This window comes from Hemiscyllium ocellatum, chromosome 2, assembly GCF_020745735.1.
Source record: "Hemiscyllium ocellatum isolate sHemOce1 chromosome 2, sHemOce1.pat.X.cur, whole genome shotgun sequence".
Lineage (NCBI taxonomy): Eukaryota > Metazoa > Chordata > Chondrichthyes > Orectolobiformes > Hemiscylliidae > Hemiscyllium > Hemiscyllium ocellatum.
Genome location: NC_083402.1, coordinates 141,616,065 through 141,640,749, shown reverse-complemented (window position 1 = coordinate 141,640,749; position 24,685 = coordinate 141,616,065). Strand labels below are relative to the sequence as shown.

The following is a 24,685-nucleotide window of genomic DNA, read 5'->3' as shown; positions in this document are numbered from 1 at the left end:
TTGAATTCAATAATTAAAACAAAATCTAGAATTAAGAATTTATTCATGACCATGAATCCATTGCCGTTTGTTTGTCCACTCATGTCCTTCAGTGAAGGAAGCAACCATCCTTACCTGGTCTGGCCTATGTGTGGCTCCAGACAAACTGCAATATGGTTGACTCTAAACTGCAAGATGGACAATAAATGCTGGCTTCGCTAGAGATGCCCACATCCCGTTAATGAAGTTAAAAACTCCATAGAACTAGTTACTGTGTAGAAACAAAAACAAGTTTTCAGTTGAAGATAATTAGTTTTGTATGCAACAGTTCGATTGTAGAAGTCTGTGAAGTCTTTCCTTAGATGTAAGATGGGTATATGGAGCCCTATGTGTGACTGTTATCAGTTGGATTGTTCCACATCTGATTTTTCTTGTATTCCATCGCAATGTGACATCACTATCTTCTGCCATGGCACACATGCATTTCTCGTACAGTTTGAAGTAAAGCCTTTGCTATAATAAAGTGTACATTAGAACAGTTTGTCACTTCTCCAACTTAAGTTTCTTGGTTCCTACAAAGGTTGTTAGTTCACCAAAGTTGCGACTTGAAGATATCAATATTGGAAAGTCTTGTGTCTCTGGTTTTATCTGGTTTCTGCTAGCTTCTCTGAGGTGTCACCTTTTCAGGTCCTGGACTGTGCCTTGTTTGAAACAAAACATTGTTGTCAGTCTCTGCATTCACATATTGCAACCAGAAAGAAATGTTTGAGAATGAAGAAATTACAACTGTGTGCTTATTTTCATATCTGCAGTTGGTTAAGCCCAAGACATTGGGAAAAGCTATAGTATAAAATTATTGCGCCCTCTGCAACTGAGCTTCACCAACTCAAGTGGAAATGTGAACCTGTGACGCTAATGGGAAATTGCCTGTAAAGTCTTCATTACAGGTGAGCATTGTACTCTGGCTATGGTCTGCTAAATCACGATTGGTCTTCAAAATGGACAGTAATTAGAATAGCTGTAAGGCATTATAGTCATAGCTGAAGGATTATGGTTACCAGAGATGTTCAGCTAGCATGTAACCATTTAGATGAGGTGCAGTAATTTCAACCATGAACAGCCTTACTGTGAGAGATGGTTACTTTTATTTGTATTATACTCTGATCTTTTGACATAGATATAGTTAGTTTTGCAAATACTTTGCTTGTTTGCACGTGATTTTAAAAACTGTAGCGTGGCTTCTTTTAGTACTGTTCCACTTAGCTTGCCTGAGCTTAATTATATTTGTAATGTCTCTGAAAGTCTTTATCCCTAGTGCACTTATCTCTTTTGTGCTTTACTACCTGTCCACCCATTATATCTGTGTGTAATCAGTGGATTTCCACTTCAGTTAAATGTCCTAAAGTAATTGTTGTACATAGTCCACCTGTCAGGGCGAGTTTTTGTGCTAATTGGGAATAATTCTCTCATTTTATTTTCGATTTGTCACATTTTAGCAGTGCTGTATTGCATCCATAAAACTTAGACTGGAGCAAAATAATCACAAAGCTTTCATAGATTATGTCAATCATGGAATTTTCAAAATGCTATAAGTGCCCCCTCCCCCTCCCCACAGGCTGGGTCTCAGCATCAGTTCAAATTCCGTATTCCATTGTTTGATGAGGCATCTTTTATGATTGATTTTAAGAGTGACAATGCACAAATTATTTTGTACTTGTATCTACTGAAGGAAACACTTACATTAAGACTGACAAACTAATCTTTCCTTACTGATGCAAGCAGCTTTCTAGCAAGCATTGCAATTTTGCTTCTGCCCTTAATTGTGAGCTGTGTGCAAAAGCAACGTCACAATCATTGACAAGAGAGTCTAAAGGCAATAGATTAGAACAAAACCTGCACTGTACTGCTGAGAATAAACAGTATTGCTAAAAGTGCATGAAATCTGTAAAAAGATGGCTGCATATTTCCAAAGTATGGTGAGCTGATTTAAAATATTAATTTGATAAGTGATAACAGTGATGGCATTTGTGTTAATATACTTTGCTGATGTATCTTAGAATATCTTTACAGATTCTGTGAGTTTGCCTTGAAATAATGCTCACCTGTGACATAGGTTTTACAGGCAATTCTCCACAAAGTATTGTGTTGCAAGTGATTGAAACTGTGTTCATAATGTGTAATGCAGGAAAAAAATGGAAGTCATATAAAAAATTGTATTAACCATGCCTTTTTTTTAAACCAGATCAGTTCACCCTGTCCTTACATTTTAGAAAACCGATTCACTGAATTCTTGCTTCTGTTCATTATTGTTGCATTTGTCATGTGTGAAAATAGAAATTGGTGCTTGGTGCATTGTTTCACTGTACCTGAAATTTTAAGCTGCCCTCACCCTAAATGGTGGACTTGTATTCTGCTACTGCATCAGAGTTTAAACAGAGCATGCTAATTGCATCTGACTGGTACTGCTTTGTGCTTAAACATGAGATTACAATTATCTGGACTCTTATTTGTGATTTCTTTGTCGTTTTTCTTTACTATATTTTGTCGTCTCATTGCTTTTTATTGATCTACCTTTGTCTCTGCTGCAGGGAAACAGTTTCCATTTTCAATACTCCCAGTTGTCCAGAAGCTCAATATTGATGCTTTTTTTGAGTTTTGAATATTTGTAGATTGGAGCTTGTTTTTCTCCCCCAAGTTTGATGATAAAGATATAAGACAATTGTGTGGACAATTTTATTTTGAGAAAATGAAGTATAATACAAACTGCTCACAGGATGGAAATAGAATTCCTCAATGGTTTTGTAGGTTTACCTAATGTATAGCTTGAACCATTCAGACAAAGATGATATAAATTGTTTTCCATGTCTCTGCTGAATTATGTATCAGCTGTGGTGTAATAGTTAATGGAGAGTACCTAGTTTTGCATTGGGGAAGAAAAGCATCAATCAGTGTCCCCTCCTGAGAAAACTGTTGAATGACATCTGGATATGCTTAGATGTGAATGCCATGAGGATTGAGTCAGACTCAGTCAGCTGTAATTTTCACCATTCTCGTGGAATGTCTCCGTAACCTTTTGGGGTGATACGGTGGCTCAGTGGTTCGTACTGCTGCCTCACAGTGCCAGGGAGTCAGGTTGGATTCCAGTCTCCTGTGACTGTCTGTGCGGAGTTTGCACATTTTTCCTGTATCTGTGTGGGTTTCCTCCCATCGTCCAAACATTTGCAGGTTAGATAGATTGGCCATGCAAAATTGCCCATAGTGACCAGGTTAGTTGGATAGGCCGTGAGAAATACAGGTTTACAAGGATTGGGTGGGGGTGGGGTGGAAGGGTGGGATGCTTATACGAGTGTTCATGGAGACTTAATGGGCTGAATGGCCTGCTTCTGCTCTGTATGGATTCTATGATTCAAATTACTTGAAAATCGCTACTGAACTGTACCCAATAATAATCAATCTTGAGAAGAAGGAAGAAATTGAAGCAACGAGGAGAAATAAAAAGAAACGGCAGGGAGTTGGGGAGTTTGAGAGATATCTAGGAACAATGATTGGGTTAAAAACTTTCCCTTATTAGGACAATTGGTAAGATAAGTGCAAGACCGAAAGCTTTGACGTGTATTATTTCACCAATTCTCAGGTTCTGTACTATGATATTTGGCTAAAATTTGTAATACATACATCAAGCTAAACCAGTTCATTATTTCTCTGAACTCAATTTTCTTGATTGCCAGTTAAGCCCAGCAAATTAACGCAACATGCAAGGCTGAAGCATTTGAAACAAACTTCAGTCAAAATGAGAAGTGGATGATTCATCCACCTTTTCCTGATGTTCTTGCAGTCAGTCTTCAGACTATTTGATTCATTCCACAGTACGAAGAAATGGCTGAGGCACTGGACAAAGCAAAGGTTGTAATCCCCGCTGACTGTCATTTTGATCTTACCAAGCTGTTCCACTAATATTACAATGCTAGTACTATCCCACCAGTCCATATTCAATCATCACACGAGTGATGAAATCTGTAATTGTCAGTGCTATTACGTAGCACTTGCACAGCAATAACTTCCTCATAATGTTAAGTTCGGGTTATACAAGGGTGACTGTACTGCAGACACTTGAGGGAGGAGTGATTGACCTTCACATAAAAGCAGCAATCGCCCAAGTATGGCATCAGTGATTATTTGCAAAATGCAAGTCAATAATAATTTTGGGTGAGAAGGTGGAGTCTTCACTCATGTTTGTCCTATCATGTGTGAAAAAAATGGCTGTCATTGTTGAGGCCAACCATCTCAATCCCAGCATTTCTACCCTGGAGGAACTGCTGTGTCTATATGTGGTGGCATGAACCCAGGCTGCCTGAATCAGAGGTAGGGACACTACCACAGCATCACAAGAGACAGTGTTCTTCAGTGCCATGTCCTCGGCCTATCCATGTTCAGTTGCTTCATAAAGGACTTTGTCTTCATTCTAAGATAAGAACTGTGCAATAGTCAGTGAGCATCTCCCACATTCAGTAGCATTTGCAACTCCTCAGACACTGAAACAATTTGTGTCTGTAAAGTAGCAAGACGTAGGCCATGTTCATGACCTTGCTGATGTACGGCCTGAATTATACCTCTAATTAAAAGGTGAGGCAATGACCATTTCGAGCAAGAGAGAATGTAACAGATCCCTTAATTTTCAATGACATTACCAATGCGGAATCCTGCATCATCATCATCCTAGAGGTTACCATTGACCAGTAATGGAACTGAATCAGTCATTCAAATACTACAGCTACAAGAGCAGATCAGAAGTTGTGATTTCTGTAGTGAATGACTCTGCACATGATGTGACTGACTCATATCCATCCACCATGTATCTCCAAGGCACAGCCAGGAATAGAATGGAATACTGGATGAAAGGAGATCCATTTACACTGAAGGTTCTCAACACAATCTAAAACAAAGTACATGCGTGATCATTGTTCAGTACCACCATAGGTGTTCCCTACATTGGCAGTGCACGTTGATGCCACTGTGTGCCATCTACAAAATGCACTATAGCAGCTAACCAAGGCTCCTTGGATGGCACCTTCCAAACCTATCACCCCTTATCACCTAGAAGGGCAAAGAGTAGCAGATCATGAGAACACGACATTACCTGGAAGGTTCCTTCTTAGCCCCATGCTATCTTGACTTGGAACTATATTGCCTGGCCTTCACAGTTGCTGGGTTAAGGATCTGCAATTCCCTATTTAATAACAGGTTAATCCTCAATACTGGCACCTGCAAGAAGGTATACTCAACCCTCTACAATACTGTCTGTACAACCACAACCATGTAGCCAAATTCAGTATGAACCCTGTCTATGAGTGTGCTGATGACATCATTATGGTAGGCCGGATATCTAACAATGATGAGTCAGGATACAGGAAGAGGATAGAATGTTCAGTGTTCTATTGTTTTCTCTGTGTTGGCAAAACAAAAGAACTGATCATTGATTGCAGGAGTAAAGGAGGAGGTCATGCCTAAACCTACATCAATGGAGCTGAGGTGGAGAGGGTTGAGAGCGTCAAGTTCTGAGGAGTGATGATGATCAACAATCTGTCCTGGACTTTACAAATAGATGCAGTGGTCAGTAAGGCACAACAATGCCTCCTCTTCCTCAGGCGGCTTGAGGTTCGGCATGTCCATAAGGACCCTCCCCAGTTTCTACAGATGCACCATAGAAAGCATTTATTTGGGCTCAAAGCAACTTTGTACAGCAACTGCTCTACCCAAGACCATACGAAATGAAGAAAGTTGTGTGCATAACCCAGACCATTATGGAAGCCAACCTTCCATCCACAGACTCCATCTACAGTTCTTAATGCTGCAGAAAGACTGCCAGCATCGTCAAAAACCCCTGCCACTTCTAAGCTCTTCTGTCAGGTAGAATTCACAGAAGCTTGCACAACAGGTTGAAGAACAGCTTCTTCCCTGCTGTTATTAGACTGCTGAATGGACCCCTCTAATTTTAATTCTAATGCTGATCTTGCTTTGGTTACCTCCTGAGCAGTTGTATCCTTGTAATCCTTGCTTTGTCTAAGCACACATCTTTGTTCGCTAGATCTACCTGTACTGCTCACAAAACAAAGCTTTTCACTATACTTAGTACATATGACAACAATCAATCATTGGGGATGGCCATGCATATTATGGTCTCCAACCAGTCAAGAAGGTGGCTTACTACTACTTTCTCAAAGGCATGGACAATGAACACTACCCTTCCCAGCAATGTATCCAAGGAAACACAATGAAAAATAACTTTTAAATTTAAACATTTCTAGACACCAAAAACACAACTGACATTCTTGTGTCCCTGAGGGAACCTTGCATCAACTTTTTACAAGAACGCATTCTGAACTGTCTTATCATTTCATGGCTCTCTTTTCAGTGCTGAGGACAGATTTGTCTGATACTTCTACCTTTTGGATGACCTTAATATTCCACTTGGGTTATAGAAAATGCAGTGTTCTATAAGGTAAGACTGCTATATTAATGATTCTCCGTGCCTACAAGGAGGATGGGACATTAAACTGATTTGAGTTAATGTATGTAGATCTGCGGGTCAGAAACCAGTCTAACTCACCTGAGGCCATTTGCTGGCTCAGTAGCAGGAGCTGGGTCTGAGGTTGAACTTGAATTTGATGGGTGCTTCATGAATAGAAAAATAAATATTATCTTCATTGGCCTATACTGGTTATCTACATTGATTGGAGCTCCTTTTTGACACATCCATGACCCGCATGTGTTGGCCTGATTTCTTATCAGTTGTTCACTTGGTTCCAGCATCAGTCCACCCTCTGCATGATTTACCTATATACAATGGGCTAGGCTTTCTATCCTCTAGATATGAATGACGTGAATAATCTAGCCCTTTGTTGCATCATAATAAGCTTTATCTCCTGTTGTGTTGTGCTTCCAATTCACTCAATGTTTCTGCATTATCCAACTCAACACCGCTCAGCTCAATTTGGCTTGATTCATATTCTCACCTGTCTTCTTGCATCGATATCCAGAGAAGTCAGGTATTTTGAATTTTGTAGGTTAAATTTGTTTACCAGTTTAGATGTTACATTCTAAATTTTTTGAAATGCAGTTTAATAAGGTGATCATATTAATCAGTTGCTCTGAAAAGCAGTCTGAAGGGAGAAAGGGATATATATGTAGAACAAAAGAATTGAGCTTATTCTATTTAAATGCTCAAAGAGAGGGAAGATCTCCAGGTTAAAGCTGTTGGGCAACAAATACTTAAATCCATGTCTAACCATGGGGACATAGTTGTTACTCTCAAGTTTAAATAAGCAATTATACTGCCCACAGTATAATTTTCCAGACTAAAGCTCAGGCAGTGAAAAATGAATACAGCTTCAATATAGAAGCATGTTGTTACATATTTGCTATGGTAACCAGATGTATTATATTAATAAACCTAATGAGAAGTTGATGCAAAGGAAAATGAAGCTGCTGTTCCCACTTGATCCCACTTGATGTTATGACTGAATAAGTCCAAGCCCGGACTGAAAACTGGCTTGATACCCTGAAGTTGTGATTTGTTTTCATTTATTAACAAGGTGGTCTTTCATTGAAATACAAGCATGAAATGCTGGTTTTAATCATAAAAGGAACTTTATTATGCACAAGTAAGGAAGATAAGTAAAATAAACCAAACAGTTTACTTATAACGCAATCTGAAAGAAGTCAAAACATGCAGTACAAATACAATCCCATTAATGCCAAAAGAATCCCATGTCAGCACTGCATAACCAGAAAGAATTCCCTTCTATCTCCCACACATGGTTTAACTTAGCTGTGGCTTCATTTCTCATTCAAGCATCCAATCGTCTCTTTCTTGATCCATCATAAAGCTTTGACTTTTTCAGCTTCACAACCCCTTCAGTGTTTCCATTAACACTTCTGATCTGGAATTTCCAACCTGAAGTCCTTAAACTAAGGTATTCTCTTTCTGAACAGTCCTAAACTACTTTCCTTTGCTCGGATTGACCTAGCAGAGGTGGCAGAACTGTGGTATGCAGTGAGAATGAAGCTATTTTGGGAGTCCTCAACTTGACTCCTGACCCCCATGAAGTCTTGTGGTGCCAGAAAGGAAACCTGATTATCACATACAGTCTTTGCTCAGCGAATGAATCAGTACTTCTCCAGGTTAAGCAACACTTGAAGGAAGCATGGAGTGTGGCAAGGGTGCAGAATGCACTCTGGGTGGGGGAATTTGTGTTCACCAACAAAACTTGATCAGGCCGGTCAAGTCTGAAAGGTCATTGCTGCTAGACTGAATCTGCAGCAGGTGGTGAGGGAGTCAACAAAAGGCAACAACCTATTTGACCTCATCCTCACCAATCTGCCTGCTGTCAATGATGGTTATGATGAAAGTCATCACCTCACAGCCCTTGTGGAGATAATGTCCTGCCTTCACATTGAGAATATGTTGCATAGTGTTCTGTGGCACTGTCATCATGCTAAATGGGACAGCCTTCACATAGGTCTAGTAATTTGAAATTGGGCACCCATCTAGTGTTGTGCACCAGCAGCTGCAGATCATAGTTGAACTCAATCTCCAACCTCCCCACTCAACCATTACCATCAACACTGGTTCAATGGAAAGCACAGGAGGGTATGCCATGAGCAGCACCGGGCCTTGCTAGAAATGAGGTGTCAATCTGGTAAAGGTATGAAACAGAACGACTCGTGTGACAAGCAGCATAAACAGTAAGTGGTAAACAGAGCTAAACAATTCTACAACAAACAGAACAGATCTAAGCTCAGCAGTCCTGCATCCAGTTGTGAATGGTGGTGGACAATTAACTCAGTGGAGGAGGATAGTCCACACACATCCCCATCCTCAATGATGGGGATGCCCAGTACATCATTGCAAAAATAAAGCTGCAGCACTTGCAACAATCTACAGCCAGAATTACTGAGCAGCTGATCCAACATCCATATGTCTGCATAATCAAACTGTTCCTGTATAGCTGCAACACTGGCATCGGTCTGGCAATGTGGAAAATTCCCAGCTATGTCCTGTACACACAAAACAGGACCAATATACCGTGGTCAATTCTGTCCCATCAGTTGACACTCTATTAATAATAACATTATGATTGGTGTCATCACAATGCTATGAAGTGGTACCTGCTCGGCAACAGCCTGCTCACTGACACCAAATTTGGTTTCAGAAGGACCGTTTGGTTCCTGACCCTTTGTCCATGCTTTAACTAAAGTGGCAAAGAGCTGAATTCCAGAGGTGAGATGAAAGTGATTGCCTTTAACATCAAGGATGTATTTGGCATCAAAGGAGTCCAAGTCAATGGGAAATGGTGTTGGTGGGGTCTTGCTTTTGGGTGGAGTCATACCTAACAGGAGAGAAGATGGCTGTGATTGTTGAAAATCAGTCAACTCTGTTCAGGGTCATTTCTGCAAGGAGTTCCACAGGGTAGTGTCCTAGGCCCTACCACCTTCAGCTACTTAATTAATGACCTTCCTTCCATCAGAAAGTCAGAAGAGGATGTAATAACTGTGCAATGTTCAGCATTATTCACAACTCAAGTACTGGAACAGTCTATGTCCAAATGCACCAAGACCTGGACAATAAAGTGGCAAGTAACCCTTGCACGATACAAATGTAGACAATGACCATCTCCAGTAAGAGACGATCTAACCATTGCCCCCTGAATACGCCACTACATCATCCTGGGTGATATCAGACGTGAACTGGATTTAGACATGTAACTACAGTAGTTACAAGAGCTGTTAGATGCCAGTAATCCAGCAGCAAACATCTCCCCTCCTAACTCCCTAAGCCTGTACATAAGCCAGGAGAATAATAGAATGCTCTAAAATCTCTCAAAAAGCTTGGCACCATCCAGACAAAGTAGTCCATTTGCTTGGCACCACATCCAGAAATACTCATTTCCTCCATCGCTAACACTCAGCAGCAGCAGTGTGTGCTGCCTACAAAATGCACTGCAGAATTTCACCAAGAGTCCTGAGCACCTTTCTCCATCTAGGACAAGGGTAGTAGTTACATGGAGACTACAACACCTGCAAGTTCCCCTCTGAGCCAGTTACCATTCTGACTTTGAAATACATCACTTAATTCACTATTGTTGGGATCAAAATCCTAGAATTCCCTCCCTAACTGCATTATGAGTTGATCTACAACACAGAGACTGCAGCGGCTCAATAAGATATCTCACGGTCACCCTCTCAAGGATGGTAGTAAATGCTTGCCCAGACAGTAATGCCTTCATTCCATGAGTGAATTTAAAAACAAAGGAACTATTTTACACATCCAACTTCCATCAAGGCTTCTTCAAACTGCCGCAAACTGAAATTAAAAAGCTTCCTTCCAAGCTGTAGTGTATCCACTAAGCTCAAAGAAAACTATTCCTGAATCTTTTATCTGAAAGCCTCATGTCCTATGTGGTTTACTCTCCTAATGTAAACAAAACCCCATTACTGGTCAGAAAGTCTCTCTCTATAACTGTTTGAGAAGAAATCATCATGGCTACAGAAATGCTCAGAATTTAATGATTAATTCCCCTTCAGACATACAGACCAAAATCCACATTCACTAGCTCAACTCCAAAATATAAATGAACAATATGAAAATGTAAATAAATCTCTCACCTTGCATCATATCTACATCATAAATTTTCTTCACTTGATTTTCAGTACAACATTTGTCAGCATTTTGCATGCTTACCATCATCTTGGAAAAATATCCACCCTTGCACTTAGATTATGGCCTCGTTAATTCAAGGTCTGATCTATATTCTGTCCTGGATAATATTATGATTGCATATTGGATGATATACCAGTAGGCATCATTTGAAATATGATGTCCTGTGTTATTCTCATTTTTTGTTCAAGGGATGTTGACATTGCTGGCTAGGCAAGACATTATTACTCATCAGAGATCACCACCTTCTGAAGGGCAATGTGCTGCTGCCTTGAAATGTTGCAGTCCATGGTTTAGAGGAGGTAGTGGGTTAGCCCACCAACAGTACTATTAAGGGAGTTCCAGGATTTTCATCCAGCTGTGTTTATTGCTGATCTATAGTTTTCCTGAGCGGGTGGTGATGTGTTACTGCCTTAACCTGCTGCAAACTTGTTATGGTGGAGCTACCATGATGATGTTAGGCAAAGGCATGGCAAAGCAGGGAACCGAAGGCCTCTGATACTCGTAAGTTTGAAAAAATACTTTCCTTTAAACAGCAAACATTTGTTTCTCGGAAAGAGACATTGCAGCATTAATGCTTTGTCTGCAAATATTGACCTGTTCATCCAGTATAACATGTGAATCATTTTCATGGAATCCTCATTATGTTTTTTGTCAGTATGCGCGCTAACCTTTGCAAATAAGTCACAGTTGTTAATGCAATTAATTGGCTTCTTGGTCATCAAAGATAGCTTCAATTATTAGAGTTGGAAATTGCTCATTCCATCCAATGGTTTCCAGCAATTTTGTTGAGAGTCTAAATGTCTGTAGGCTCTTAGGAATGAGGATCTACTTATTATGTAACCATAAAAGTTATTTCATCAAGTTTCTTAGGTGATGGTCCTGGAATGCATAACTTTGTTGAATACTTTAACTCCTTCTATAGGCTGGGAGCCCACTTGTACTGATTCCAGTGCTGCTTTAGATTTGATTTACTTTGCACAGACCATTATATCAAACCTGGAGCCCATATCCTTAGGTGTTCAGATCACAAAACCGTTAGAGCTAACCTAGAAATTTTAATGTCAATAGTGCTCTGGTGGTATTTCTCATCGAGAGGGGACACAAGGGTGTCTGACTGTTTCAACCAAGAAAAAAAACAAGAAAACTTGAGGCTGGCCTAAGACATCTGTAAAGGGACACTGTTTATGCATTTATATAACAGCTAGGAAATAATATGTGAAGCCTCCTGATTGCACTCCAGAGAGGGGACAAGACTCTGTTTATGAGGCATAATCTGGAATTATTTAAATCAATATTGACTTCAAGTCTGAATGGCAACACAGTTACTGAAACAGTTGGATAACATTTGACCAACTGAATTATTTTCTTTGTGATGGATAGTTTGTAATTCATATATTACTTTAAAAGTGAGCAATTCAAATGCTTTTAAAATTGAACAAATCAGTGTCAAACTGTAGTGCGGCAAACCTTTTGAGGGGTGCAGTATTTTGGTCCTATATAAAAATGAGTTGATACATCCTATCGTCGTGCCATGGCAACCTTTTCCTTTGTAATCCTACAACAACTTAAAGCTCATAAGGGAGGATTGTGACCCTGATCTAGCTCATAACCATTGCATATGATGCATTTAATTACCAAATGATTGGGGATCCTCTCAAGGTAAGTTTTGCCAAGTAATAGTGCCTTCAATATTGGCATTTTGGAGGACAAGAAAGTAGATACAATCATATTGTTTTTTCACTTAAGCCCAGTGGTACACTGGTTAGTATCACTGAAAGTTTAGACACCATTTCTGAACACCAAACATTTAATGTTTTTTGGATACTGACTGATCTACTTAGTCCCAGGATTGTCTGTTTTGTTTTTGAAAACACGTATGTATTACCTGATTTAACAAACACCGTTTTCATTTTTTGGACAGTTGTTTACACGCTGTTATTTCTTCTTAGTAAAATAAGTGCCTGTAGATGGACAGCTTTGTATTGTACTAAGCCTGTGTTATTCTCACTACTTTATCTAGGTAGAAAAGTCAGCATCCAGTGGTTTGGCAGAATTGCTGCTTTATCCTGCAAAGAGTGGCCAACAGCAAAAGAAGTCAAGTTTTCACCCAAAGTCAGCTGATAAAAAAACAGATATATCAGTTTCTAAAAAAAGTGCAGCTCAAGGAGGGAAACTAGTTGCACCTAAAAGCTTAGTTCCAAAGGATTTTGAGGTGAAACAAAAAGTCATTAAGCTATTACAGAAGTACAGCAGTGGACTTTGGGCCAACGCACTTCCAAAATTGTTTGAAGAGACATACAAAATGCAGTTTCCTCAGAATATTTTAAATGATCTTGACTGCTTATCTGACATTTGCACCGTGGATTATGCAGTGTCCGGTGATCGCAAAAAGGCAATTCTTTATGCAAAAATGGTTAAAACCACCAATGAGCAAAATGATAAATCTAAAGAGACACTCCCTCCAGTATTGGTGACTCCCACTGCTTTGGTGAAACCTGAACTGAAAGAAGTCGTCAGTGAGGAACAGTGTGATCTAGGACTTCAGTCTCACAAAACCTGTAATGATCCTGAACGTCTGGCATTAACTGAAAATGAGGTGACTGTGGTTACGAGTGAACTTAAAGAAAGTTGTTCGATGCAATCTTTGCCTTCCCCACTCAGCATCCCTGCAGAGCAATTCCCGTCCGTGTTGGTTGTTGAACTTCACAACACTTCTGAAGCTGTTATCAGGTGAGCCTGTCTCATAATCTAAGTTTCTAGTTAAATGTAAGGAGAGCACAATTGCTCTTTGCATGAAAGAATCTGCCGAGTTCCAATCAAGCCATTAGGTATGCAACATGTTTAAGCTTCTGTTGTAATTTTGATATTTGCCAATATTATAGTTTATTCCATTTGTTAGCTCACCAGTTATTTTATTTCCAAATAAAAGCAACACAGTTGGTCCTGGATAAGCTCTTTCCACTTATGCAGTCAATTTTATATTTTTAGTACACAGTTGACCTCCTGTAACTTTGCTCATTGGCTGAGACCAGATTTTGAATTTGTCACGTAGATAGTCCTACAATGGCTGAAATAGAGGTAGACAAGCAAGAGGCTCGAAGAACACAGCAAGCAGGCAGCATCAGGAGGTGGAGAAGTCAACGTCTCTGATGTAACCCTTCAGGAATGGGGTGGATGTGAGAGGAGCTGCAGATAAAGTGGGTTGGGGGAAGGGAAGGGTGGTGAGGTGGGGTTGATGAATACAGGTAGTTGGTGCAACATTCCCTCAGTTTGCGTTTGGTCTCCCTGGTATAGAGGAGACCATATTGGGAGCACCTGATACAGTAAACTAGGTTGATGGAGAGATAGATGAAGCTCTGTCTGTTTGCAGCCCTGAATGGAAGTGAGGGGGGTGGTGTGCCAGCAGGTTTTGCATCTTTTTCTTTTGCTGGGGAAGTACATTGGGGTTTGGGAGATGGGGGAGGGTGGGATTTGGTGGGGAGAATAGCATGAACCAAGGTTTGGCGAAGGGAACAGTCCTTGTGGAAGGCAACGAGGGATGGGGAAGGGAAGATGTTCTTTGTGATGGGGTCTAGTTGGTGTTGGCGAAAGTGTTTAAGGATGATGTATTAGATGCAAAGACTGGTTGGGCGGTAGGTGAGGATAATGGAAACCCTATCTTTGTTGTGTTTAGAGGTGGGGGTGGTTCGAACAATAGAACAAGGAATGGAGGTGGTGCAGTGGAGGGTGTCTGGATGACAGAGTGGGGAAAAGCATATTGTTCAAAATAGGTGGACATCCAGGCTGCTTAGGATGTCCAAGCAGATGCGATGGAGGTGGAGAAATTGGGGGAATGGGATGGAGTTCTTGCAGGATACTGGGTGGGAGGAGGTTTAGTCCAGATAGTTGAGAGTCTGTGGGTTTATAGTAAATGTCTGTCTGCAGATTATTGCTGGAGATGGAAATGGAGAGATCAAGAATGGGGAAGGAGGTGTCCAAGGTAGACAAAGTGAATTTGAGGGTAGGGTGGCAGTTTGCGAAGTCGATGAACTACTCCAGTTCAGCCTGTGGATTCAGGACACTGCAACGATGCAGTCATTGATGTAACGGCAGAAGTGTTGGGGCGCAGTGCTTGTGTAAATACTGAGGAGAGAATTGTTCATTGTAGCCGATAAAGAGGCAGCCATAGCTGGGGCCCATCTGAGTGACCATGACCACCCCCTTGGACTTTGAGGAAATGGGAGGACTTAAAGGCAAAGCTTTTAATGGTGAGGATTAGTTCAGCGAGACGGAGGAAGTTACTGAAGAGATGGAGGGCGTGGTTGGTGTCGCACATTCGATGGAAAGTGCCTGAACCAACGGGGTTGGGGGGGAAGGGAGGATGGAGTCGAGGTGGGACCAGGTAGTCCAGTAGGATAGGAGCATGCAAAGACAATGGGTTGGCTGGGGTAATTGGGCTTGTGGATCCTGGGGAGCAAGTAGAACCGGACAGCACGAGGCTGGGGGTACTCTGAGACTAGAGGCAGTGGAGAGGAGACTGGAGGCAATCAGGGCATGGACAGTGTAAGTGATTTTGGCCTGATGGGGTCACGGTGTCGTCGTGGTCAAGGGGGAGGTAGGACATGGAGTCAGAGAGTTGGCGTTTGGCTTCTGTGACAAAGAGGTCAGTTCAAAATAATAGCGCCCCACCTTCTTCAGCAGGTTTGATGGTAAACCTGTGGTTGGTGAGGAGAGTGTGCAGTGCTGCACATTTGAAGTGGGGTGAAGTTGGAGTGGGTGAGGGGGATGGAGAGATTGAGGCGGCTTATGTCACGTTGGCAGTCAGCAATGAAGAGGTCTCGAGCAGGTACGAGGCCAGCAGAGGGGGGCGGTGACCTGGTGGATAGGGAAGGTTAGAGGCAGGAGAAGGGGTCATCGCAGAGAGGTTAGGAGTTTTTGTTGCAGAAGGCATGGGGGCTTAGACTGTGGAAGAGCTCCATGTGTGGAGGGTACTGAATTCCTTGAGATGATGGCGGAAGGACACGAACATGGCTGAAATCGAAACACTCATTTAGTGTTGTAACATGAATCATTTCAAGCAATGTGCCAGATGTTTCTGATGTTATTGGATGAATGCTACATATTTATATGTCATTCCTTATCTATATAGTGGAGGTGTTAGTTTATTTTGAATGGATTATGCTGTCCTAAATGGGGACATAAACACGCTGCATCAACATTAATATTGTTTTTAATATTTTGTGATCTCTATGTTGCAAGTGTTATTAATCTGCCATATGAAAAAGGTTTTGAAATGTATTTTTCTCCTTTAACCCAACTCCCCATCCCACAATCAAATACTACAAGATATATTTTGCTTCACTTTCCTTTATCCAGAAAAAAAAGCTTTCCTATTGCACTATGTGCTCTTCCCTTTCTTTCTCGATCCCAATCCAGTAAAACCAGTGGGATGAATGTGTAGATCAGAGACTGATTTAGGGAAAACCGATTTCAGTATATGGGTATATATCAGTACCAGTATTGGGGAAAGGGGGAGCCGTACTGTTGGTCTTCACGTGAACTTCACTGAAACCAGTATCCTGATGAATCTTCTAACAATGACTGAAATTAGAGTTTTAAATGATGATTAGATTTGATTTAGTTTTGTTGTCACGTGTCTAATGTTGCCGCATCAGGCCTCCTTGGATACAAAGGTACCCACATACAAAAAACTGAGGTACAAAGTAGTAAAAGAAACCAAGTTAAAATGACCTTCATAGAATAAGTAGAAAAATAAAGAAATAAGGTGTTAGTTAACATCAACATTAACATAGTTAACACTCAATGACTAGCCAGTTGTTGAGGAGGTGACAGGGTTGGAGGAGGACTGGCAGAGGAAGTGGCAGATGCAGGTACAGTTACAAACAACATTTAAAAAATATATGGACAGGTATGTGAATAGGAAAGGTTTCGACAGATATGGGCCAAATTCAAGCTGATAGGGCTAGTTTAGTTTGGGTAACCTGGTCAGCATGAATGAGTTGTTTGACTCTTACTCTGAGAGGAAATTAGTAAGTTAATGACGATGGGCTAAGCAATACTTTAGGGTAGCGATACATATGCCAGGAATCAATATGGAAGGAAGAACAGAGCAAACAAAATGTGTCGACATTGAAGTAACTCCACAGAGGCCGGTATCCTGTCACTAAATTGCTCTTTATTTACACATGGAGAGTTCTTGACATTGATTCAGCTTCCTTATGTCAGCTCTTAAAGTGAACAGAACCTCTGACACTCCTATTTATATACGTCAGCCAAGGCTCCCTGATTTTACCAAATTAACAGCCTGAATCAGGGAAATCATATTCTGAGGTCCACCTGGCTGACCTCATTACAATCACTACAGCCATGACTCTGGATCATAATCCTGGATCACCATTGGACGTATTTAAATCTTATGCAGTATGTGTGTCTTTTTTAAAAAGAATACATCTACCCAAAATACTATTTCAAATGTAATTTCAGTAATTGTCCAGAGACGATGCCTGCAATTTCACACCTAACAGTTTCAAGGTGGCTTTGAAGAGAGTAACATACTGTAAATGGAATGTAACCTCCTGTGATATCTCTGATTGTGGATATGATGGCAAAAAATATAACAGTCTGGGTAAAAGACATGTAGATGTTTCATCCATTCAAAAATAAACAATAAATAGGGGTTCAAAGCAATTTTCAATCCTGGTCTGTGTGTGCATGTGGGCTGAATTACTTTTTGCGTGCTAGTGAAGTGTTAATGTGTTGTGAAAGCCACAGTTATTAGAATATTCACTCGTCATTCCAGTTAAATTATCATTTTCCTGTGAGTGCTCGAAACTAGCCAGCAGGTCTATCATAAAACAGGACAAAAGAGTTTCAGTTTACCAACAAAGTCAAGAATCCCAAATTTGACTACTCAACTATCAAAATGCCACCATTTACTTGTAGTGAATGACCCAGTGACTGATCCATACGTGTTTAGACTTTTGGACCGTCTTCTAATTGTTGATCTTTCTTCTTATATTTCTAACTAATAAATTCATTCTTTTGTTAGCTTATACAAGCTTGGATAATTTGGCCCTATTCAAAGCATGAATTCTTTTGGTTGCAAGGGAGGGAATCCTTTTTAATTAACCTTATTGCATGGTTGGTGAATACTGAATGGCAGCAAGTTCATCCCCCATCTGAAGCCATGTGAAATTGGGGAACCTTACTTCAGACCTGGTTGTATCAGTGCATCAGTAAAACTGGAAAGTTGTGGGAAAGGAAGAATAAGTATGTCAGTGTTGATGAAGACAAATTGAGTGGTGCAGGCAGAGACCAAATTTAACGGTAACAGTGCCTCAGAGGAAGGTTCATGCAAGGATTACTAACTAAATAAAATTCAACTCACTATCTGAATGCACTGAGCATTTCCCCAAAATCGATGAACTTGTGATACAAATTGAGAAAATAGGTTTGTTTAGGTCTAATCATCATGACAGACAAGAGTACAAGGTGACCAAATTGGGAAATACATATTCCAGAGTATCAGATAGAAAGGCTGAGTGGAAAAGGATAACCTTCAAGAAGAAGGTTGATTTAAGGACCTGATTGAGGAAGGGTTTCTGGTTTTGAAGTCAGGAAGGAGGAGATTACGTGGATGTCGACTAGGAACAGCAAGGGGTAGAAAACACTTCAGGGGAATAATTTATTTTTCCGTGCCCCCCCTCATCACCAACGTAAATTATGGTATTGGACAGAACAATTTATATGAAATTATAGGAACATGAAACCAAAGTAATGTAATAGTTTTGGAGGACCTCATTTATCTTAATATAGACCAGGGAAACCAAGTTGGCAAAAGTAACCTGGAAGATGAATTTATAGAATACTTTTGTGATATTTTCTTAACACAATATTTTGTAGAATCTAATTAGAATAAAGATACTTGAGATCTACTTTTGTCCAATGAAACAGGGTTAGTTAGTAATATCATGACAAACGATCTGGTAAATGGTGATCATAGTAGAATTGAATTCCATATTAAATTTGAAAATGGCCTACTCCGATCTTGCAATCCTTAAAAGACAGATAAATGGGATGAGGGAACAACAACAACTGAGCAAGAAGGGGTCCATCTGTGGCTTATTAAATCATTTTGTGTAGACTAAGATGCCAGTAAATGACAATAAAAATGGAAAAAAGTCTGTTTCTCAATCACATGCATTGACCCTCCACTGCTTTATTATATTGCTGATCTGATGTCCATTCATGTAAAGGAATGTTGAGCAGGAATTAACCATTCAGCCCCTCAAGTCTGCTGGTCATCTACTTCAACGCTATATCCCAGCACAGGTCTCTATTTCCCTTGATGCCATTAGCAATCCATCATTTTGTTCAAAGCACTATCCAGTACTACTTCACTGATATTCCACATTGTAGGAAGAATCAAATAATTTTAAATTCTAAACTGAATTAACATTAAAATTTCTCAAAATGGGTCTAAACTCACTCCTTTTTCCTGGCCTTCATTACTATAGTGAGTTAACTAATCCCTCTCATCTCCAGATGGGACATGAAATTCCCTTTGCTGGGATTTGAAATAAGCATAGCAATATTTACTGCATGTGGATCTATGACGTAACTGATATTATTTTCAGATAAGCAATAAAGACTCCTAATGAGAGGAGAATATGCAGTTCTTAATCTGGTAGCATGGTTATAGCAAATTGCAGCAGGATATGGGCAACTTTGAATTGACTGCATTACGTGGTGCTCATGTGGATGTTGTTCAAATTGATATTCGATATCAAAAGCATTTTGTTCCTCAACAATAACATGTTAAATCTGAGCATAAGAAATATGGAAGTCATGTAAAAACCATAGGAATTTGAGACTCAACATTGCATACACTCACCACTGTCATGCATTTGTTACAAAACATTTTATAAAACTCCTTCGTTACTCAAGCCATGTTGAAATTTTTTCAAGATGCTTTGGAAGTAATGTTTTAACAAAGATATTAATATTGAAGGAAAATGCTAAAATATTTTGACACCTAAATATATTTACCTTGCCCTTGCAGATACATTGGGCCAGAATATTCTGGTGCTCTCGAACAAATGGAAGATGCAATGAAAGAGTACTACACTTACACTGGTGAGCTGATACCAATGAGTTCGCAAAGTATTGGACAACTTGTGGCTGTTAGTGCTGAGGAGGATTCCTGGTTAAGAGCCCAGATTGTTTCAGTAGATGCTGCAAAAGTCAAGGTACTAGTACTTATGCTTGACGTAAAAGTAATATGTGAAAACTTGTGGATGTTTTACATGAACTGTTTAGTTAAATCATAATATCTTCACCCTTCAGTAAGAGAGATTACCATTTCAACTGCATTTTGCTAAAAGAATATAGACTGAAGGGATGGTTTAACTATGGCCACAGCAAATCATACTGCCGAACAGCTATAAAGTGTGACAGTGTTACAAGTCAAACAGCTATGAAGTGACAGTTTGGAATGATACAGTAAACAAGAGTGTATCATGCAAGTCTTGCAAATACAACGTTGCTTTTAAGGTGACCATATATGTGACCACGCATCTGTTTTAAAAGGAACTAATTAGTGCAAAATGTTGACCACTCACAGCAAGCAGAATGTAGAGCAAAGATCAGGATCTAAATTGCCAAAAACAAGGAAAGTAATAAATATAGAGCAAATTTCAAAAGCTAAAGGATAAGTAGATGGAGGCGAACACTGTTTTTCTAATTTCAGTATGGAGTAAGTTCTGTAATACACTATTTCATGAGGGAAATGGCAGGACTGTCGGCTCAATGTTAGAGTGTGTAGAATCTTTCTGTGGGATGGGGTATATGTGAAAAGAAGTTGTGTTGTATTGCAATAAGGAGAGATGTTATCTTAGAATGTTCTTCAAATGGGACCATATGGGTAGCGCAAAAAGGGGGCAATCATTTTTCTGTAGGTGTACTATAGACAAACAGTCAGGGTTCGAAAAATGGATGTGGAGGCAGATCTCAGAGAAGTGAAAAATAATATGGTAATAATAGAAGGGGATTTAAGCTTGGCTAATATTAACTGGAATGTACAAAATGTGAAAGGCTTAGAGGGGCAGAATTCATTTTGAGTGTCCAGGAGATCATTTTAAACCAGCATTATGAAGCCCTACATGAGAAGGGTCAGTGCTGAATCAAATTTTTGGGAACCTTCCAGGCAAGTGGTAAGTGTAGCAATGGGGAAGCATTTTGGTGATAGTGACAATATCAGGAAGGTTCAGGAAGGCTCATGCCCAAAACGTCGATTCTCCTACTCCTTGGATGCTGCCTGATCTGCTGCGCTTTTCCAGCAACACATTTTCAGCTCTGATAGAACATAGAACATAGAAGGATACAGCGCAGTACAGGCCCTTCGGCCCTCGATGTTGCGCCGACCGAATCCTACCTAACCTATACTAGCCCAATAACTTCCAAATGCCTATCCAATGCCCGCTTAAATGACCATAAAGAAGGAGAGTTCACCACTGATACGGGCAGGGCATTCCATGAACTCACAACCCGCTGTGTGAAGAATCTACCCCTAACATCTGTCCTATACCTACCACCCCTTAATTTAAAGCTATGTCCCCTAGTAACACCTGACTCCATTAGCGGTAAAAGGTTCTTAGTATCTACCCTATCTAAACCCCTAATCATCTTATACACTTCTATCAGATCTCCCCTAAACCTTCTCTTCTCCAATGAGAACAGCCCCAAGTGCCTCAGCCTTTCCTCATAAGATTTTCCTACCATTCCAGGCAACATCCTGGTAAACCTCCTCTGCACTCGTTCTAAAGCTTCCACATCCTTCCTATAGTATGGCGACCAAAACTGCACACAATACTCCAGATGAGGCCTCACCAGAGTCTTATACAACTGCAACATGACCTCAGGACTCCGGAACTCAATTCCTCTGCCAATAAAGCCCAGTACACCATATGCCTTCCTCACAGCACTATTTACCTGGGTGGCAACTTTCAGATCTCCAGCATCTGCAGTCCCCACTTTCTCCTATCTAATAACATGGTCTTCTGTATGTAATCTCGAATTTGGAAGTATCGAAAGAGGTCTCCATTAGGTAGTCCAAATTTTTGGTGCAGCTGTTCAACAGTCATCATGACCCCCTCATCAAACAGATCCCCTAAAACAGAAGATATCCCTGGACCTCCAGGATTTAAATGTGATGTCTGAGAGTCTCGGTTGAAAACCCCATACCCCCACTATAGGAGTATCAGGGGAGGTTTTATGTGAATTACCCTCGTTTTGCCGCATTATCTACCAGGCTTTAATTGTATTTAATACTATAGGGTTTTTACAATGGTTCATCTTATCTAAAAATAAGAGGTTAATAAGAGGACACTTTACTTGAGAAGCCTTGATGTCCAGCCAGATTGATTGCGAGTCAGCCGAGACCCAATCAGCTATGTAGTTTAGTAGAGAACTCAGCTGATACTTCCTAAAGTCTGAAAAGTCCAGCCCTCCCCTTGTTTGTGGAAGCTGTAGCTTCTTTAACTTAATGAGGGGCTGTCTATGATTCCAGATGAAAGAAACAAGCCAACCGTATAATTTGCGCAGTGCCGGCCTCGGCAGCATCACCAGAAGCATTCTCATAGGGTATAAGAGACTGGGCAAGACATTCATTTTAATTGGAGCTATTCATCCTAGCCAAGAAATTGGAAGATCCCAACGTTGAAGGTCCTGCCTTATCTTTTTCAGTAGATGCACAAAATTGACCAAATACTAGGGTGATAAAAATACCTAAGTATAAAAAAGCCCTCCAGAGATCATCGAAAGGGAAAATGAGATCCGTCCAATAAATGGGACATACTAGCGAGACCACCCATCGGCATGGCCTCCGATTTTAAGAAATTAATTTTGTAAGCTGAGAGTGCACTAAATAAATTAATATTAACTTGGATCACGGACATCAAAGGATTACTAGGAAAAAGGAGAACATCATCTGCATAAAGGGTAATTTTATGTTTATCCGTGCCAACCCTCAGTGCCGTTATATTAGAGTCAGTCCATATAGCTTCCGCTAGCATGAATAGTAACGGTGAGGAAGGACATCCCTGATAGCAGCCCCTACCCACATTGAAGCTATCCAAGCCTAAACCATTGGTGATTACAGCTGCTTTGGGGTCATTATACAATGTTGAGACCCATTCAGCAAATACCTTTTCAATGCCAAACCTTTCCAGTGTATAGGACAGGTATGACCATTCAACCCTGTCAAATGCCTTCTCCACGTCCAATGAGACTACCATTCCTGGTATTCTTTCCTGATGACAGACTTGAATCACATTCAAAACCCTTCTAATATTATTAGATGATCTACGGCCCTTGATAAACCCTGTCTGGTCCTCTTTTATGATATATGGCAATACCCTCTCCAGCCTTAATGCTAATGTTTTAAAAAGAATTTTAAAGTCGACATTTAGCAAAGATATCGGTCTGTACGATGCGCAATCATCTGGATCCTTTCCTTTTTTGAGAATGAGAGAAATATTTGCTTCTCTCAACAAAGGCGGGAGGCAACCCTTACTGTGTGAGTCGTTGTACATGTCCATAAGTGGACCAGCTAATACTGTAAACTGTTTGTAGAATTCAACCTGAAATCCATCTGGGCCAGGTGCTTTACCGCTCTGAAACATGCCTGATTATGTCAAGTACTTCCTGGGTTGTTAGGGGAGCATTCAGGACCGATACTTGTTCTGGGGTTAAATCCGAAAAGACCAGGCTTTTTAAAAAGGGACTCTATCTTCACAATCCTGCGATTTATACGAAGCAAAGTAAGACTTTCTGAAGATTGTGTTGATCCTTTTGTGATTGTGAGTCAGAGTACCAGCACTTTCCCTGATGGATGTGATAGCTTGAGGGGCCTTTTTTCCCTTGCAAGAAACACTCTGTATCTACCAGGCTTATCACCATATTCATATAATCTTTGCTTTGCAAATAATATTTCCCTCTTTGCCATTTGGGTGAGCGCAGTATTCAGGGCTATCTTAAGGGCTGTAATCCTTTATAATTTAGCAACAGAGGGTCTATCAACGTATACTGTCGCAGCTGCCTTTATGCGAGCCTCGAGTAGATGCTGTTGTTCTCCCTTTTGTTTTTTATGGTCGCCGAGTACAAAATGATCAGACCACACGCATAAGCGTTAATGGTCTCCCACATCATCAGGTTACTAGCCGTACCTGAATTAATTTCCAAAAAAGTTTTGAATTCTTGAGAGAAATATTTTACGGATTTACTATCCTTCATTAAGAAAGAATCCATACGCCAATGTCGGGGGCGGGGGGAGCTCTTCTCATTGTTCCTTGTCTAGATTTCCATATACACTGCTGCATGATCATAAATTATGTTACCTATTTTGCAGGATGGTGTGGAATTCAAAAAGGTTGAGGGGACAAAAAACATATCAATTCTATTGTGACACTTATGTGGATTAGAATAAAAAGAGAAATCTACAGAAGTTTTTTTTTAAGATTGAAGGCAGTAAATCCAAGGATAAAGTGGTACTACAGATAGAATTGGTTCACTGACCAGAAGCAGAGGGTCCGTATGAATAAGATGTTTGTTAGAGTGTTAGTTTATATACGTGTTGTCTCGGTCTGTTTCTAGTTCCATTACTCTTCAAATTTTATGAATGACTAACACAATGGTGAGGGAGTTGCACTATAAAATTTACAGAATATTAGAAAGTTGACAAGTTGAGGATGCTATAAGTTTCAGGTGGATAGACAGGCTGTTGTAAAGGGCAGAGAAATGTGGCAAATGGGAGTCAGCGGGCAAGTGTGAATATGTGCACATGAGGAGGACAAAAAAGAATAAGAGTAGACTATAAATTGTATAATTTTATCAGGTGTAAATGGAACAGAGGATTGTGAATTCATATGCAAATAGCCCTCAAAGACAAGTTGACAAAATGGTTTAAAAATCGCTTTTAAAAATTGATGA

General features: G+C 40.3%; 1 protein-coding gene across 1 annotated transcript in view; it reads left to right on the top strand.

Annotated features, from left to right (window-relative positions):
* The window catches only part of LOC132825556 (tudor domain-containing protein 7-like), a 110,235-nt gene that overhangs the window by 49,634 nt on the left and 35,916 nt on the right, over positions 1-24,685 (top strand). The window contains exons 7-8 of the mRNA XM_060840937.1: positions 12,720-13,429; positions 19,761-19,947. Of these exons, the coding sequence (XP_060696920.1) occupies positions 12,720-13,429; positions 19,761-19,947 (897 nt within the window). The remainder of the gene's footprint in view (positions 1-12,719; positions 13,430-19,760; positions 19,948-24,685) is intronic.